The following is a 16,926-nucleotide window of genomic DNA, read 5'->3' on the forward strand; positions in this document are numbered from 1 at the left end:
GTGCGGCCCGCCCAGCACTGGGCACCTTGGCCCACGGGGCTCATTCCAGGAGCCACTCTCGCTCCCAGGTTGGACACTGAGTCTGACCCCCAGACCCTCGCAGACTGGCTTGGCGATGAGAGCCACGTGTGGGGCACGATGCCTGTTCTGAGGCCGGCTCAGAGCCGGGACCACCCTGGGGGTGGAGAGGGAAGGGGCAGCGTGTCGCCCTGTTGCTGGTTCCAGGACGGCTGCCCCCCCCCCCCCCCCCCGCTGCCCCCAGTGGCCCCTCGTTCACCTGGTGCGGCCGCGGGATGCAGACCTTCCGCCCACCTCCGTGCCTTAACCTGCTCGGCTGTGAAATGGGGACAGTGGGAGAATCGGTCTGGGGGACTGGGGGCGGTGAGTGGGGGGCAGAAGTGCCTCGAGCCCGGTCCCTCGACGGTAACGCCCCCCTTTTCCCTTCTCTCCTAGAACTGTCTACTACACGGGCTACAGGCAGGTGTACGCCACGGAGGCCCAGACCGTGTTGCGGTGCTGCCCGGGGTGGAACCAGCAGCCCGGAGACCAGGGCTGCCTCTCCTGTGAGTGCCCGGCAGCCCCGCCCCGCCCCCCTCCTGCCGCAGATGCCGCAGCCTCCCGTCCAGTCTAACGGGATGTGGCTCCTGGGCGGTGTGGGAGACCTCAGGGCCTCTCTCTCGGCCACTCTGCTCGCCAGAGGCTGCTTGAGTGACATAACGAAGGAGAAGGCCCAGTGAGTCCTCCAGCCCCGACGCTGGCCGGAGCCGCAGAAGGAGAGGCTGGCGGGGGCGCCGAGCTGGAGGGTGGGGGGCCGTCTGCTGGTGCCCAAGTGCCCGGCACCGGGGAGGGGTCCGAGGATAGCTCCGGGGCCGTGGGTTGGCGCCAGTGGGCTCAGACGCCCCTGAGCTCGGGTGTGGCGTTGGCGTTATGGAGCGTGAGCCCCTGTCCCGCCTGCCCCGCCTCCCCAGCCCCGCCTGTCCCGCCTGCCCCTTCTGCCCACGCCCCGCCTGCCCCTTCTGCCCACGCCCCGCCTGCCCACGCCCCGCCTGTCCCGCCTGCCCACGCCCCGCCTGCCCCGCCAGCCCACGCCCCGCCTCCCCCCGCCCCGCCTGTCCCGCCTGCCCCTCCTGCCCCGCCTGCCCTCGCCCCGCCTGCCCCGCCTCCCCACGCCCAGCCTGCCCCGCCTGCCCACGTCCCGCCTGCCCATGCCCCGTGCTGCGGGTCCGTCCTTCCCCCTCACCAGCGTCCTGGGCCTCAGCCTCCTCGTCTGCTGAGGATCCGCACATGACCGTGGGCAGCCTCTGCTGCAGACTCGGGGACGGGGACCGAGAGGGGCTGGAATCGGGTTCTGATCTTAGCGGCTGGCTGTGAAGCCTCTGCTTCGTAAAAGGAATGGGCATGGCTTGGAGTCCAGCTGTAGGGTGTTTGGGAAGGGCTCCCGGCCTGCGGGTGTGGGCACAGGTGGGCCAGCAGGGGAGGCTGACTGGGTGCGAAGAGGCAGTGTCCCTCCTCTGGAGAGGTCTGCCCACCCAGGGGTCAGGCCTCCCCTGAACCGGCGCCGTGGCATCTGGACAGGGTGAGACCGGGCTGCACTGTGAGGGGTGGCGGGTCATGGTTCCCCACGGAGCGGGTTAACCACGGGTGGGCCGTTCTGTGCCTGGGGTGGGAACCGGACTTCAGGGGTCACGTCCCCGCCTGTTCTCCGGCCCCCGGGGGCCCATAGACGGAGGCCACAGATGCCCTTCGTGAGCTCCAGCGGGAAAGGGGGGAAAGTAAAAGCCGTGGCCATGTTTGTCCCGGAGAGGAAATGAGTAATTCTCCCCAGGAAGGGAGGCGGGGGACCGGGTGGACGCCGGCCAGCGGCCCCCGGGTGCGAGTGTCCAGCTCTGACAGCGGCCTTTCTCTCTGTGGCTCTCATCTCTACAGCGATGACCTGTGGAGGAGAGGAGGTGGGGTCTAGGCCTGCGTCCCCCCGGGTTTGTGAGGGAGAGTGTGGCCTCTCGCGCCCAGGGAGGGGCGTGGGTGCACCTGCGCATGTCTGGCCTGGGGTGGGGACCCTCTGGGCTTGGCTTCCTGGGCAGGGGGAGGGGCAGGTGCAGGTCCAGGTTCGCCTGGCAGTTTTCCCACAATTATCATCTGCTGCGCACCCCTGAACTGGGGTTTGGTGATCCTTGGGGTCACCTGTGTCTTGGACTGACCATCCCACGTTGGGTGAGGGTAGCGGGAGGGCCAAGAGCCGTCCGGACCCCAGGAGGCCCACTGCGGAGACGGTCCAAGTGCTGGGTTTTCAGGAACGGAGGCAAGCATTGGGTCAGGTCCGTAGTGCCAGGGGTCACGACAGTCTCACCCCTAGCCTGGTGGGCCTGTCCTGTGGTTCTGCCTGTGCCCCTGGCCACAATGGTCGAGTTGGCTCTGCCCTGGACTGGCCGGCCGGCAGGAGGGGGGATGCAGCCACGCCGCTCGGCGGGTGGGTCCTGAACCAGCCCAGGACTGACCTTTGGGGTTTCTCAGCCGTGGGGAGGGCTCTCGGCCGGGACCCTCCCAGGGCAGCCTGGGCCTTGCGGCTGGCTGGGGGCAGGGCTGGGGCGGTGGGGAAATGGGGGGATCTCGGCTGCTGCGTCAGGCCCTGGGGGTCCAGGAGACACAGGACAGGGTCCCCACGTGTATCCTGAGCTTGAGGCTGTGGCTTTCTTGGTTGGTTGTTTTTAAAAACTCATTTTTAGGGCAGGATTTACTTATTTATGTATCTGGCTTTTATCTGTATTTTTTTTTAACGATCTAGGAAGCCCTGTGATCTGGCCTCTCGGGGCACTCACTTGTCTCCCAAGTGTCTGGGTGGCCAGCGTGTGAGGGTAGGTGGTGGTTCACACGGGGCAGGGCAAGAGCCCAGGATCCTGCCCTCAGCCCCGGCTCATTGGTTCCTTCGTTCATTTTTTCACTCATTCATTCGTTTGGTCTTTGCTCCGCCGACCCCGAGCGCTGGGGATTCAGCGGGACCCGGTGGGTCAGTACCTGCCCATGGGGAGCTCAGGTCTGCCAGGAGGCCGACTGCTGCTGGAGGACACTGAAATGACACTGATGCGTGAGGATGGGCAGACCAGGCCAGCCAGATGGGCGCTGGGGTGTGAGGGGAGCCGGCTGGAGCCCAGGAAAAGGAAGTGGAGGCAGGGGAAGGAGGAAGGAGAGGTGGGCGGCCAGGGGCCCTTCCTCAGCCGCCCCACATCGTGGCTGAGCCCTTGGGGGGTCACTCTGCCTGTAGCCCCTCAGGGCTAGTTCCCAGCTGGGTGGAGCTGGAGCCTTCCGGAAGCCTGGCTCCAAGCCCTTTGTGCACTTTGCACTGGGGGCTCTCGCAGGGGGCACTGGGCTCAGGTGCAGGGTCACATCAGGCACTGGTCTTGGGGTGGGGGTCTTGGGGTCCCAATAGGTGCCGGAGCCCCCAGTCCCTGGAAGGCCCCGCCTCGGGGGGGTCAGGTGTGAGTCCAGGGTGGCTGCCTTTGGTCCCCTCCCGGCTGCGTGCAAATAAGCGTCAGGCCTGCGGACGGGGTCAGGGTCCTCCGAGCCCCTGAGAGCGAGCAGAGGGGATGGCGATGAGGCACAGGGCTCCCGCCCTCCCTCTTTCTCTCTGTCTGTTTGCCCCTTTCCTCATTTCCCCACTGCCCCCCTCGCCAGCCTGTCTAGCCCCTTCCCTTGTCCCCCGGTCCAGGCTCTCTGCAGCCAGGGGACCCGGAGAAGTAGGCAGGCGGGGTAGGGCCCTGGGACGCTGACCCCTGCTGGCCCCACCCCTCTCCACCAGCCACAGTGAAATGTCCTCCCTGGGATGTGACCTGGAAACTGGGCTGCGTGCGGGACAGCGTCAGGGCCCCGTGGTGTTTGTGCAGGAAGCTTCTAATGGTGTTGGGATTCCTCCGAGACCCACTTAGCAGCATGTGTGACCGGGAGGTGACCGGAAAGAAGACGTGCCAGCTGGGCGGGGTGCCTGGTGACCAGGGCCCCCCCCAGGACCTGTGGGCCCAGAGCACGTGTGCCCGGGGGCCTCCTGCTGTCGGGGTGCCCGCCTGCCCAGTGGCTCTCTGAATTCCACCTCTGTCCCAGTCAGGGGGCAGATTTTGCCTGGACGCTCCCAGTGTTTCAGCCGTGGTCACCCTGGGTCCTGGCTCCCCCTTATCGAAGCAGGGACCCAAATGCACAGATGAGGTGCCTGGCCTGGAGCGGCTCAACCCCCCAGACACCCAGCACGCGGAGCCCGAGATGGAATGGGTGCCGGGAAGACTGTCTGTAGCTCCAGCTTGAACTCTCTCCATGTGGGCTGGGCTCAGTCCATTGGAGGAGGCCACAGGCCGGAGAGGCAGTGCCCGAGGAGGGGCCAGGGGCTGCACCGGCTCCGTGGGTGTGAAGAGAGCCCTGGGAAAGGGGAGCTCTGTGTAAAGCATGTTAAGCAGGTACTGTGTTTGCAGGACTTCTCAGAGGCTTTGATATACCCGTGTGCGCTGCAGGCTTCTTTTTTTTTCTTTTTCTTTTTTTTGGAGTTAACAGTGTTTTAAGCAAATGGAGAGGGGTTTCTTTATCTGGTTAGTGGGATTGGATAATGAGGGTATATATATATTTTTAAAGAAGATGTTGGGGGTAGGAGTTTATTAATTAATTAATTAATTTTTGGCTGTGTTGGGTCTTCGTTTCTGTGCGAGGGCTTTCTCTAGTTGTGGCGAGCGGGGGCCACTCTTCATCGTGGTGCGCGGGCCTCTCGCTGTCGTGGCCTCTCGTTGAGGAGCACAGGCTCCAGACGCGCAGGCTCAGTAGTTGTGCCTCACGGGCCTAGTTGCTCCGCGGCATGTGGGATCCTCCCGGACCAGGGCTCGAACCTGTGTCCCCTGCATTGGCAGGCAGATTCTCAACCACTGCGCCACCAGGGAAGCCCCACTGCAGGCTTCTGACAGACTGTGTAGTGTTTTCCAAACTCATTTTTTCTTAAAAAAGGAAGAAAGCAAAAGAAGCAAAAAGGCAAAACAATAAAACGGTGTCCCTAAAGCACGTACTGGGGAGTGTGTAGGTGGTCCACTCGACCAGCGTCTCTGGAGGGCCGACGGGGTGCCGGGCGCTGCGCTTGGGCATGGGAGGGGCCTGAGCAGAGGCTGGTACCTGCCCTGTTCTCATGGAACAGAGGGGGAGAAAGGAACGGAGGGAGGGAGGGAGGGAGGGACAGATTACATGCCGGTGAGTGGGGAAGCTACAGAGAAAAGTGAGGTGGGAAGGGGCTGACCGAGGTGGTGCTGGTTTAGGTGGGGTCTGGGAGGCCTCTCTGTCCAGGGCATTGGTGGCCTGTGTGATGTGAGTGGTGGGCCTTGCTCGTGCCCAAGGAAGAGCCCCACCACGGAGGGAAGGGAAGGTTCCAGGCCACAGGAACAGGGAAGGGCTGAAGCCGTGGTCCCCACGCCGGGAGCCCAGACCACTGGATGCAGCCCTGGCTCTGGGTGCCAGTGCCTATAGTCAGGGCCCCGGGGTGAGGCCTGGGCTCGGCGCCCCTGCGTCCCACTGTCGGACCGCCAGGCAGGCCTCCCTTCCCTCCCACCTCCTGTGCGGTCCTGCGGCACTGGGCCTGGCCGGTCGGGGCCTGCGGGGAAGGAGCTGCAGGAAGGCGGCCGTGGGCCCCTGGGGAGGGCCGCCCTCGGCTTGCTGGCCTCTGCCCTTCACTTTTCCTTTTCCGTTCTGGATGCCACACGGCAGCCCTGCGCCCAGCGTGGGAATTTGCAGAGCTGGCATCCTGGCTCCCCTGTCCTCGGCGTGGACGTGAATGTCCCCCAGGTTGCCGGGGGAGGGCGTGTTGTCCTGCACACCCCTGGCCTCTCCAAATCGTGAGTCACATCCAGACTGGCCCGGCCCTGTGCCCAGCACACGATTACGCACCCACTCACACCCAGAGGGGCTCACCACACACAGCCTCACACGCACACGCGTGCACACACGTGTGGCTGGATTTACTCACAGGTATGTGACCTACTCACGTGCGTTCACTCACACGCGTGTACACACATGCTCATGAGTGCACACCTACGTGTACACTCACGTGTGCACGAGCTCCCACTCCCATGGGTGCGCAGACGCCCATGCACGTGCTCTCACTGGGGCCACGACGCGGTGGGGAGCACAGGCAATGAGGCGTGGAGGTGCCCCCGTCACCCGGAGCCCAGAATGATCCGAGCGCCAGGCGGAGCAGGGGCCCGGTCCAGCCCTTCTGGAAGGTTCTGGGTGCACAGCGCCCACCCCCCGCCGACTGCCTTCGGGAAGTGGACGTGATGGGGGCAAGGAAGGATGCCGCCCTGTCCAGGTCTGCTCTCCAGGGCTTTTGCAGCCCAGGATGGGCCTGGAGGGGGCCGCGGGCTTCCGCAGTCCTCAGGGTCCGTGGCCCCTCAGCCTCCCACTTCTCCTGTTGACCGGACATGGTCTCCCAAAGCCGGTGTGGCTCGCCTGTGCCCGGACTTGCCGCCATGCAGGGGCTCTGGGAGCCGGGTCTGCCCGCCTGTCTCCTGGGCCCCCCCGTGTGGTGGGTGCTGGTGTAGGCACAGGGCACCGGGCAGCCGGCCTGGAGGGCTTGGCCTTTCCTTAAGCACTTGGAGAGCCTGAGTGTCCAGCATGGAGCTGAGGTGGCTCCCTCCCTGCTGCAGGGGTCCCAGCAGGGGTGGTTGGAGTGGGGCGTGTGATCCAGGTCCCTAGCCCTCGGCCAGCGCTGGGTGGAAGGCCGGCAGGAACAGGGTGAGAGGGAGGAGACGGGAGGGCTCAGGGCCTGCTCTGTCCCCTGGGCTCCCAGGGAAGTGGCCTCCCTTCCTTAGCCACTGTCAGCTTGAGCTGGGCACCCACGCCCGCCCGTGCACCGGCAGCTCTTATCAGCGACTTGGACGAGGCTTAGGAAACGCTGCCCTGCAACCTGGGCGATACGGAGGGAACCGCCCCTGTGTCCCCGTTGACCTTGAGCTGAGTCAGCCCGCCCTGCGGGGGTCTCTGGGCGGCTTGGGCGGAGGTGCCTGGGGACGCAGAGGGGCACTCGCTTGCAGGCTGGCTCCCAGAAACACATTCGGTGACCTCGGTGTGTGTTCGCAGCCTGTGGGTGGGTGTGTGGCCTGGCAGGCTGGACAAAGGTGTCCGCCTGGGTCACCCTCTCCCGCCTGTGGTTCACTCAGCTTTCCACTAGCCCCTTGCGGGGTGGAGAGAAGGAGCCGTGGTCTCAGCAAAGCCCAGGTCCAGGGAAGTGGTCCAGGGGCTGAACTTGCTGAGCCCTTGGAGAGCAGTCGAGTCCTATTTCCATGGCCAGCCCGTCCTGGGACAGCGCGGCTGCAGCCGCCACGGCCGGTGGGCTTGATCAGGGTCTGGCCAGGTACAGGTGTCTCCTGCCTTTCGCCGTGAGGGGAGGTGGCTGGCATCAGGATGCCACTGGCGATGCCTGGACATGGTGTCCTCGCTCTGGGGGCTGTGCTGCCTAACTCTGCCGTCCCGCACCCAGGCCCGGCCAGGAGCACCCTCGGGACTAGACACCCCTAAGGACCCTCCCAGCCTCTGGTTCTAGGAATGTGGGCACGTGCGCCTAGCTTCACCCCAAGGCGAAGGCCTGGCTAACGTGCCCGCACCTTGGCTCCCGGTCTATAGCGTGAGGAGATCGTGGTCCCTGGACGTGGGCTGCTGGGGGACTGTGGGTGTCTTCAGCTCCCGGAGACAGTGTGGAGGTAACACTCTGAGAGCGTGAAGGGTCCGTGAGAGTATTGTGTTTGACGTGTATAGGGGAGTTTAGCCCAAATTTCCAACCACTGATAAGTATGAGGGCTGGGACTTGAACACGAATCTACAGTGCCTGAGCTGCCTTGCCCTGCGAAGGCTTCTGGGCGGCGGGAACCAGCGGGGTCTGGGGAGGGCGAGAGCATCCCGTAGCCTCGGAGGACGTGGCCGCCCGGCAGCCACACCCCTTGTGGGCACCGTGCCCCCCCCCCGGGCTTACCTCTACCTCATCTTGGATTTCTCACTCTCGTGGGTTCTGACAGTTCCTTCCAGGGCCCCTGAGGGTCCTGTGGGTTCAGTCCCAGCCAAGGGCCACGAGGGTGGGTCCCCAAACCAGCCCCCTGCTGTCCCCCTGGCATACAGTAGGCTCTCATAAAATTCATTAAAAATGTAGCTGATGTTAAGTATAAAACACGTCTGTTACTTAGCAATCTGTAAACCGTTTTCAAAGCATCTAACCTTCATTTAACATCTGTACGTGGAGTTTTCATGTTTTGCATTTCCATGCGTCCCGCTGGGTCTGTTTTCCCACCTGCCAACTCTTTTCTCACACACGGCCCCTCCTGTTGCTCTTCGAGGAAAACAAACGTCCTCACAGGAAGCCACGGTCTGCTGCCCCTGAGCTGCATTTCCAGGTTTTGGCTGTCCCGTGCCTGTCGCCTGTGGCCCTTCCTCAGCTGCGGTGGGGTCTTTTGGGGGGCGCTTGTCCCTCAGGTGACTTGAGTGACAGCGAGAGGGGTGGCTGGCTTGCCTGGGGGAGGGGTCACACAGGGCTGGACCCACGGGTGCTCTGCAGTGAGGCGTCGTCCCTGTGCCCTGGCTGCCCGTCCTGCCATGAGGCGTGTCTGCCCAGTGCCACCCCGTGCCACTGGTCTCAGGCTTCCCGCCACGGTAACCCCATCTTTCCCGCGTCCCGCGAGCCTTGGGACCGCAGGGAGTGCCCGTTCTCGGTCTGGGGCATAGCTTTGTGCATCTTTGGTGTGAAACCTTTTCTTTTTTCCATCTAAGGATGCGCTGCCCTGGGCATCCCTCTTGCGTCCCGAGTGCCTGCCTTTCGCCCCAAAGGCTTCCTGACGAGTGACTGTCTCACGTCCCACTTGGCCTGACATTTAATTATCTCTTTACTCATTCATTCAACAAAGTCTGTGGAGCCCCTTCTAAGTGTGGGCGTGTCGGTGGCTCCAGGGAACGTGATGGTGTTGGAGGTGCGGTAGCTGCCTGCCCCTAGGGAGCCCAGGCCTGGGGCGGGAGCTCAGCTGTCGCCCCTGTTAAGGGCTCGCTACACTCAGAGGTGCTGCGGTGGGAAACCACAGGGCGCTGTGAGCGCTGATTCGGCTGGGGGCTTGGAATGGCTCCCTGAGGAAGTGACGACTTGTCCAGGTGGACAGCCGCTCGGGTGTGACGGGTGGCTGGGGGGCTCTGTGCCAGCTCGATGGAAAGCCACAGAAGGGAAGGGCTCTCAACCAGGCGCCCGTGATCTGCTTCCTGTTGTGAAGGATCCCAGTGGCTGCAGCGTAGAGAAAGGACGCGGGTGAGTGCAGTGTGCGTGGGGATGCTGGTGGCGGTTTTGTCCAGCCTTGAAGCGGAGAGAAGGGTGAGCTCGAGGGGCGTGGGAGGTAGAAGCGATGGGCTGGCTTTGGATTGGACGCGGGCCGAGTGTGAGGACGGCTCCCGGGTTTCTGGCCTGAGCCTCTCTGTGCATGTGACACCATGTACCAAGTTGGGGAAGGGGCATGGGATCAGGCAGTGGGTTGGTATCTCCCCCTGAGCTCTGAACTGACCGCGGAGGTGGACGCAGGCAGGGTGCTGTCCGCGGGGACTCCCAGGCTGGGCGTGGACCTGGTGGGGCCTGCAGAGGCTGCTGGGGGGCAGAGTCCCGGGGTGGGCGCCAGCCTGGGCGTCTGATTCCCCCCGGAGGCATGGGCCGTTGCAGTGGTTTGGGACTGAAGGTCTTTAGGATGGTGCAGACCTCTTTACGACGTGAAAAGGAAACAGCTGGCTTCTCTTCCTCCACAAAACTGCACAAGTCAACAGGTTTCAGGCCCTCAGCACTGGGGACACTGGTGCACAGCCCAGGTTGGCCCCGGCCCGGAATTACCTGTGCGGGTTCCAGGGTCACCGTGCGTTTCCTCTTGGCTCCCCTGCAGCGCCCACTTTGTCCCCCAGCCCCCCACTCCCACTGCATTTCAGAAACATCCTCAGGGAGTTTCTCAGGTGTGAGTGAGTGCCAGCTGGGACCCCGGCAGGGTGGCCCGAGAGGAGGGATCCTTCCAAGGCTGGGACAGCAGCCTGGTTATGGGACAGAAGAGGAGGAAGAAGCTCCCTGCAAAGACCCCTCATGTCTCCCCCGGCAGGGTCCTCCTGACTCTAAGTCAGAAAGCCCTGGGCCTGGTCCCTCCTCAGCGGCTGTGTGACCCTGGGCCATGTGCTGTGTGTCTCTGAGCCCTGGTTTCCTCATCGGGGCGGTGCCTCCTCTAAGGGGCTGCTTGGACCCGTGTGCCTGGCCGGCATCCCTCCCCTTGGGCTCTTCCACCATCCAGCTTTTCTCCCTGCTCCTGGCGGGAATGCTGCCAGCGATACAGAAGCTTGCTGAACCCTTGGGTTACTCCGGGCTCTGGGGTGCCTGGCGGGCGTCCAGGCCACTGTCCAGAGTGTCCACTCACCCAGCAAGCACCCCTGAAGCCCTTGGACTCAGGGCCCGGCTGTTGGGGTCACGGGGATGGGGGCAGAGCCCACCTGCCCTGGCCTTGCCCGCCCTGTGTAGGTGTAGGGGTCATGGCTGCAGGGCCGAGAAAATTGGTGCTGAAGCCCCCCCAGGGGTACCCGGTCCGGCGTGGGTCGGGGTCCCTGCTGTGATGGGGCTGGGACTGCACCTGCCCTTCCCATCCAGGGCCCCTGCCTCCTGGGCCGGCTGTGGCCTCCTCCACACTGTGGCCTGGAGCCGGAGGGGGCTCAGTAGCCCTGGGGCACCGCAGGCAGTGGGTTCAGGGTGCCTCGTTGGGCCCCGCTGGGGGTGGGGTGTGGGGAGAGGGTCTGGGAGCAGGGAGTCTCCTCTGGAGAAGGTGGGGAGGCCAGCCGCTCGCAGCCCTGACCCTCCCTCCCTCCCCTGTCAGGGGACCTGGGCTGGTACTGTCCTTCCTTGAGGGTGGGACCAGTCTGATCATTTCCACCGTTGCGGTCTTGTGGGGAGGGGGCCTTGGCCAAGCTTTCAGCCCACTTTAGCTGTGGGCTGTTCCCCTGCACCCTCTACTCTCCACCCTCGTCCCCCGACCTCCCCCAGAAAATGCCCTGGAGCTCCTTCATGTCCCATTGAAGGGAGTGGGGTTTTTGCCCCTTCCAGGGGGGCTTCACTGAACCCAGACCCTGGGGTGGCGGTGGGGCTCCAGCCCTGGTGGGCCGTGTGTGACCCACCCTCCTGGGGCCCCCTCTCCGGGGGCGGTGCTTTCCTGTCCCTTGAGGGTCCAGGTACTGTCCAGGCCTTGAGGCCTCACCTCGTGGGGAGACTTACAGGGGGGAGGTGTCTCCGGGGATCTTGTGTCCTGGCTGTGGGCTGGGGGTGCCCCCAAGCTCCTGCCCCTCCTCACGCGTTTTCTCCCTCCCTCCACAGCCCAGTGCAGCCCCGGCCTCTGCTTTAACGGCGGCCAGTGCGTGCCTGACTCGGCCCAGCTGTGCCACTGTCCCCGCGGCTTCCACGGTCCCCGCTGTCAGCACGGTGAGTGGCATGGTGTCCCCTGCAGGCACCGAGGCCCTGGCGGTCCGCGTGGGCGGGCCGGGCGGGGGTGGGGGGAGGAGGTAACCCTGTCTCACGGGATGCCTCTGCACCCTGCCATCTCCGAGCGCTCCCTGTCCGATCGCGCCCTCTGCGGGCAGGGATGGGCCGGGGTCCCTGGGCTGGCAGGGAAGCAGCACGTCCCAGGGGCCCCTGAGCTGCACCCCTGCCCCGCCGGAGGCTCTCGTGTCCTACCCGAGGGGACCGATTGAGTAAACGTCACACCCCTGCAGACGGGAGCCTGACACGCTGAGGATCCAGCCGGGGGGCGCTGCGGGTGTAGATGGGCTTAAAGCAGGTGCTGGTGGGGGTGGTGCAGACGAATGCCCGTAAAGTCCCCCGAGAACCCCTGCAGACGTTCCTCCTGGCCTTGTGGCCTGAGGGGAAGGCGTGAGTATCCCCGGTGGTTTTCTGCTTTGTCCAGAATTTCTTTGCTGACCGTGTAGCTCGCAGCTCCTGCCGGAACAGGGCATAGAGCCACGGCCGTCATTGAGATGAAGCACTCTGGACAGTTTCCGGTGCTTTGAACTTGCTTCTGGTGAGCAGCTGGGGGCTTCTTCCAGGGGGACACGGGGTGTACATCCTGCGACGCGCTCTTCAAGGCTCTGGATGCCCAGTAAACAACAGGAGGGAAACCAGGAAATCGTGGGGAATTGAGGCCCCCGTTTGCAGAGGGGACCCCTGCGCCCTTGCCGTTCCCTGTGCATGCACAAGTGTGTCCCCCCCAAAGCGTGGCTGAAGGCAGGGGTCCTGGGGAGGTGCTGGGTCGCACAGTTCTGAGCCGGGCGCTGGTACCCAGGGGTGCTGACCTTTGTCGAGAAGGCTCTGGCGGCTCTGACCGCTCATCGCATGCCCTCTGCGAGCCGGAAGGCTCTGTGCTTCCTGGGCTCTGGGCGGCCGGGGGCGGGGGCTGCTGCCTGGGCCACGGAGTGAGGACTGCTGTCACCTCCAGGTGCTGGGGGTAGGGGGTCCCTGCCCTGTGCCCTGTACCATCCAGGCTCCATCCTCAGTCAGGCCTCCTCGTGGTTTTAGATCCCGAGCCCCTCTGTGGGCTGCACAGAGGTGACCCCACCCCACACCATCGCAGACTGGGGTCCAGGCTGGGATGCAGGGGCGCAGCTGCCACGCTCCGCCTCTTCTCGGGGTCTTTCATGATGGCCGCAGATGGCTGTGGGGAGATGCTGGACTGTGCGGGGTCGGGGTGGGAGGGACGTCCTGGCCTCCAGCTGCCTTTGGGGATGTTGCTGGGACTGGGTTGTGGCCTGATGGGCAGCAGCACGAGGATGTGACTCTGCAGTGTGGCCTGTCCCTGGTCTCGCCCTCGGGAAGCAGCCGGGACCCCCACTAGGGCCAGTCTTTCTCTAGCCCCTCGCCTTCCGCCCTGCTCCCTGTGGCCACCAGCCCCCACTCCGCCTGGCGCTCTTTCGGGCGCCCAGCTTGGAGCATAACTGATGGGCGCTCCCTTTGTACTGAGCAGCGCCCCTCCCGTGAGACCCTGACCCTCGGCCTCCTGGGCACCACAGGGTACACGGGCTGGCAGGGGCGCAGTGGGGAGGGCTGGGCACCCAGCGGGGCACTCTGCACCCTGCTGGGTGGGCGCCTGGGACAGCTGCTGGGCTGTCCTGGACAGCTGCGGGGAGGGGGCGGGCCGGGTGGGAGCCGCAGTCTTGCCAGCCTCTTGGGGCCTGGGCTCCAGGCTTGGCTTTGCCTCCAAAGCAGCCCTGCTCCCCACGGTCACTGTGGGAACGGCCTCTCGGGCGGGCACACCCGCCTGGCCCTTACTGCGTTCTGCCTGCGTGGCCCCCCGAATCCTCACTTCTTCCGCTTCGTGGAAGAGGAATCTAGGGTCAGGGAGGCCCGGAAGCTGCTGACTGCTCAGCAGAGCTGGGGCTGGAAGCACAGTCTGGCCCAGTGAGCACCTGGAACCTTCCGGCCATGCCGTCTCCGGGCGCGGTGCCAGGGCTTGTTGGGGGTGGAGCACGGTTGAGATCTGCTTTGGAGGAGAGAGGGGTGGATCCCCGGGTCCCCACCCTGCCCACCTCCCAGGCAGGAGCATCTGTACTGGGGGGGGACTGGGCTCATGACCAGTCTGTGGCCCTCCAGGGTCAGGGGCTTCCAGGAATGGCCAGTTGGGTGGCAGATGTGGCCTTCAGGGAGCAGTAGACAAAGCTGGAGGGTGGCCCCTGGGCCTCCTCCTAGGGCACCACCTCCTGGAAGAAAGGCCTGGTGTTCAAGGGCTGGTGTGCGGGGCTGGGTGTGCGGGGCTGGGTGTGCAGGGCTGGGTGTGCAGAGCTGGCGTGCAGAGCTGCTGTGCGGGGTTGGGTGTGTAGAGCTGGTGTGCGGGACTGGGTGCGGGGCTGGGTGTGCAGAGCTGGGTGTGCGGGGCTGGGTGTGTGGGGCTGGGTGTGCAGAGCTGGCGTGCAGGGCTGGGTGTGCAGAGCTGGTGTACGGGACTGGGTGTGCAGAGCTGGTGTGCAGGGTTGGGTGTGCAGGGCTGGTGTGCAGAGCTGGCGTGCAGGGCTGGGTGTGCAGAGCTGGTGTGAGGACTATGCCCCCTGCGGAGGCCGCCCCTGTTCCCTTCCGATCCCTCCACGCTGGGTTTGGGGCCGCCAGACCTGAGACCTGGCACAGCTGGGCATATGTAACTCACCCCCCATTTATAACTGATACCAGTTTTGAAAATAAAAGCCGTATTTTTTCTGGTTCCCCCAAATTCTTTCATTTGAACAAAAGAGTGGGGGAGGGAGAAGGGGACTCTGCTGGGTTGATGGTGGAGAGCAAAGGGGGAGGGGAGTGCTCAGGAAGAGCCCCTCCCCCACCTGGGTGCCTCCTCCCTCTTAGCTTGGGCCTGCCTGCCCACCTCTGCCTGCCGCCCCCCCACCTCTGCCTGCCGCCCCCCCTTCCCCCCCGCAAGGCTTTCTGTAGGAGATACAGGAGCACAAAGGGAGCCTGTGCTGGTGGGGCCTGGGGGGGCGGGGAGGGCGGGGCCCAGCACAAGGCCTCGGTGCAGTCTGTCCAGGGCGGCTGTCCGTCCAGGGCGGGCATCGTGTCATCTGACACGCCTGTGGGCCTCAGGGTAACGTGCCGGACCCCACTCCCCGCGCTGTTTTGTGGGGATAAAGTATGGGGGATGTTTGTGCAGGTCACAGGTGTCAGTGCAGGTGAGGCTCGGGGTGCCCTGGGGGGTGGTGGCGACCTTCGCTCCCCAGAGGCCCGGCCCGCTGAGAGATGTGAGGGATGACGGGTGGGGGAGGATGGCCCCATGTTCCTGGGGTCCCCGCACGCACAGTGTCCTCGAGCTCCCGTGGGGGGTAGCACCCACGCGGCCTCTCCCTTGGGGTGGCCTGTGGTCAGCATGCCCTCTAGGACCGCCAGCCTCCCTACCCTGCGGGCCGGCACCTTAGGGCAGCCCCTGACCCTTGGTGGGCTCCTGCCCGGAGTGAGAGACGGCAGAGGCCTCCCCCCGCCCCCCGCCCCTCCAAGATCTGCCAGGGACGAGTGCTTCCCACGGCCGGCTGCCCTGGAATCTTACAGGAAAAACAGGCAAGAAAAACGTATGCTTCAGAACATACTACGTCTTAACTTCCTTTTGTATCATAAATGGTGACACAGTGGACACTGGTCATTTCTCATGACCTGGTCTCTGCTGACCTCGGGGAATGAGGGCAGACTCTGAGGTCTGAGGCCCAGTCACCTTAGGTACTTCTTGATCTAAGAAGCTTTGGCCCTGGTACCCTCTGGACCTCAGTTTCCTCACCTATAAAATGGACGGGTTGGGCCCATCTCAGGCAGTTCTGGGACTCACTCCTGGGTCCACACAGCTCTCAGGGCGTCACTGCTGACGCCCAGGAGAGGGCCGGGTGGTCCGGAGGGCTTCCTGGAGGAGGGCCTGTGGGCTGAGGAAGGCTTAGAGAGGTGCAGGTGGGGCAGGGTGGGCTTTTCCAGGTGGGAGAAAGGTGGGGGCAGAGGAGCAGAGTGGAGGGAGTGAGTCAGTTTGGCCCAGAGGGTCTGGTGGGGATGGACGGCAGGGAAGGTTCAGCCTGGAATCTGAGGAGACTTAGCGTCCCCCTCTGAGCTGGTTGGAATGACCGGGGAGCCTGTGGGCCTGCCCCTCCAGCCCCACCCTACTCTGCGGGGAGGGACCTCAGTGGTCCTGCCTGGAGCCTCCACACCCAGGCCTGTCCCTCTGAAGGAGCCTCTTTCCCCACCGGAGCAGGGCATCAGTTGGTGGGGTCCGGGGAGTGGGCAGGCAGGGCTGCGGGGCTGTGGGGGCCCCTGGGCTCTGCCAGGAGGCAGCGGGAGCAGGCGGCCGCCCCTGAGGGCGTGCGGGCGGGAAGCAGGCCCCGGCGGGTCCAGCGCTCCTGGCCTTGGCTCAAGGGTGACTTTGTTTCTAAACTGGGATAATTGATTAATGGAGAGGAAGCAGCCCTCCCAGGCGGCCCTTCAGTGCTGCCCACTGTGTCGGAGGGTGGGAATCTGACCCCTGGCCCGAGGTCCAGACACCACCGAGGGCTGCTCTTGGCTACCGGCCACGACCAGGCTGGGACCTGGCTCTGCTCTCCCTGAGGGGTGCGCAGAGCTGCCCCGCCCGACCAGGCCTCTTCCTCCACTGTGCTCTGCTCTGCCCTGCTGCCCCTGCCCTGGCGGACAGTGTGGCCTTTGGCTTCTCCACACACGCCCGATTTAGCTGCACTAAACTCCTCCTTTTTTTTTTTTTTTTTTTTTTTGCGGTACGCGGGCCTCTCACTGCTGTGGCCTCTCCCGTTGCGGAGCACAGGCTCCGGACGCGCAGGCTCAGCGACCATAGCTCACGGGCCCAGCTGCTCTGCGGCATGTGGGATCCTCCCGGACCGGGGCACGAGCCCGTGTCCCCTGCATCGGCAGGCGGACTCCCAACCACTGCGCCACCAGGGAAACCCTAAACCCCTCCTTTGAGGACAGTTCCCGAAATCTCCAGCAAGCCCCACGCCCTGCAGGAGCTGGCACTGGTGTCTTCTGCTGCCTGGGGTGGGGGCCGTCTCTGGCCGGGGGTGGGGAGGGCCTGCTGGGTTGAATGGAGATGGTGGGTGTCTTTGACCCTGCCCTCTGCTCTGGCCCTGCTGGCCGTGACAGTCGGCTGGGACAGGTGTGGCCTGCTGCCCTGTACTTGGTGGTCCGCGTCCCTTCAGGGCAGCGGGTCTGCAGACCTCCTGCTCCAGGACAGCCTGGGGGCTGCCCGCACACAGAATCCCAGCCCTTACAAAGCGGTGACTCTGGGAAGGGCATTCATGTTCGCTCCGTGAATCGTTTAATTACCAGGTTTGTCCCCCAGACCCCACCACCCACAAAGGCGTCTCTGTCTTTCAAGATGACTGTGTCCTCCAGGCCTGTGCTGTGCACAATGGCCTTCTCCCAGG

At 64.7% G+C, this 16,926-nt stretch overlaps 1 protein-coding gene across 1 annotated transcript in view; it reads left to right on the forward strand.

The window, feature by feature from the left end:
- The window catches only part of MEGF6 (multiple EGF like domains 6), a 97,576-nt gene that overhangs the window by 10,691 nt on the left and 69,959 nt on the right, over positions 1–16,926 (forward strand). Inside the window, 2 exon segments of the mRNA XM_027110441.1 lie at positions 454–563; positions 11,369–11,473. Of these exon segments, the coding sequence (XP_026966242.1) occupies positions 454–563; positions 11,369–11,473 (215 nt within the window).

This window comes from Aethalodelphis obliquidens, unplaced genomic scaffold (assembly GCF_003676395.1).
Source record: "Aethalodelphis obliquidens isolate GAN/ISIS:26980383/991018 unplaced genomic scaffold, ASM367639v1 scaffold9, whole genome shotgun sequence".
Classification (NCBI taxonomy): domain Eukaryota; kingdom Metazoa; phylum Chordata; class Mammalia; order Artiodactyla; family Delphinidae; genus Aethalodelphis; species Aethalodelphis obliquidens.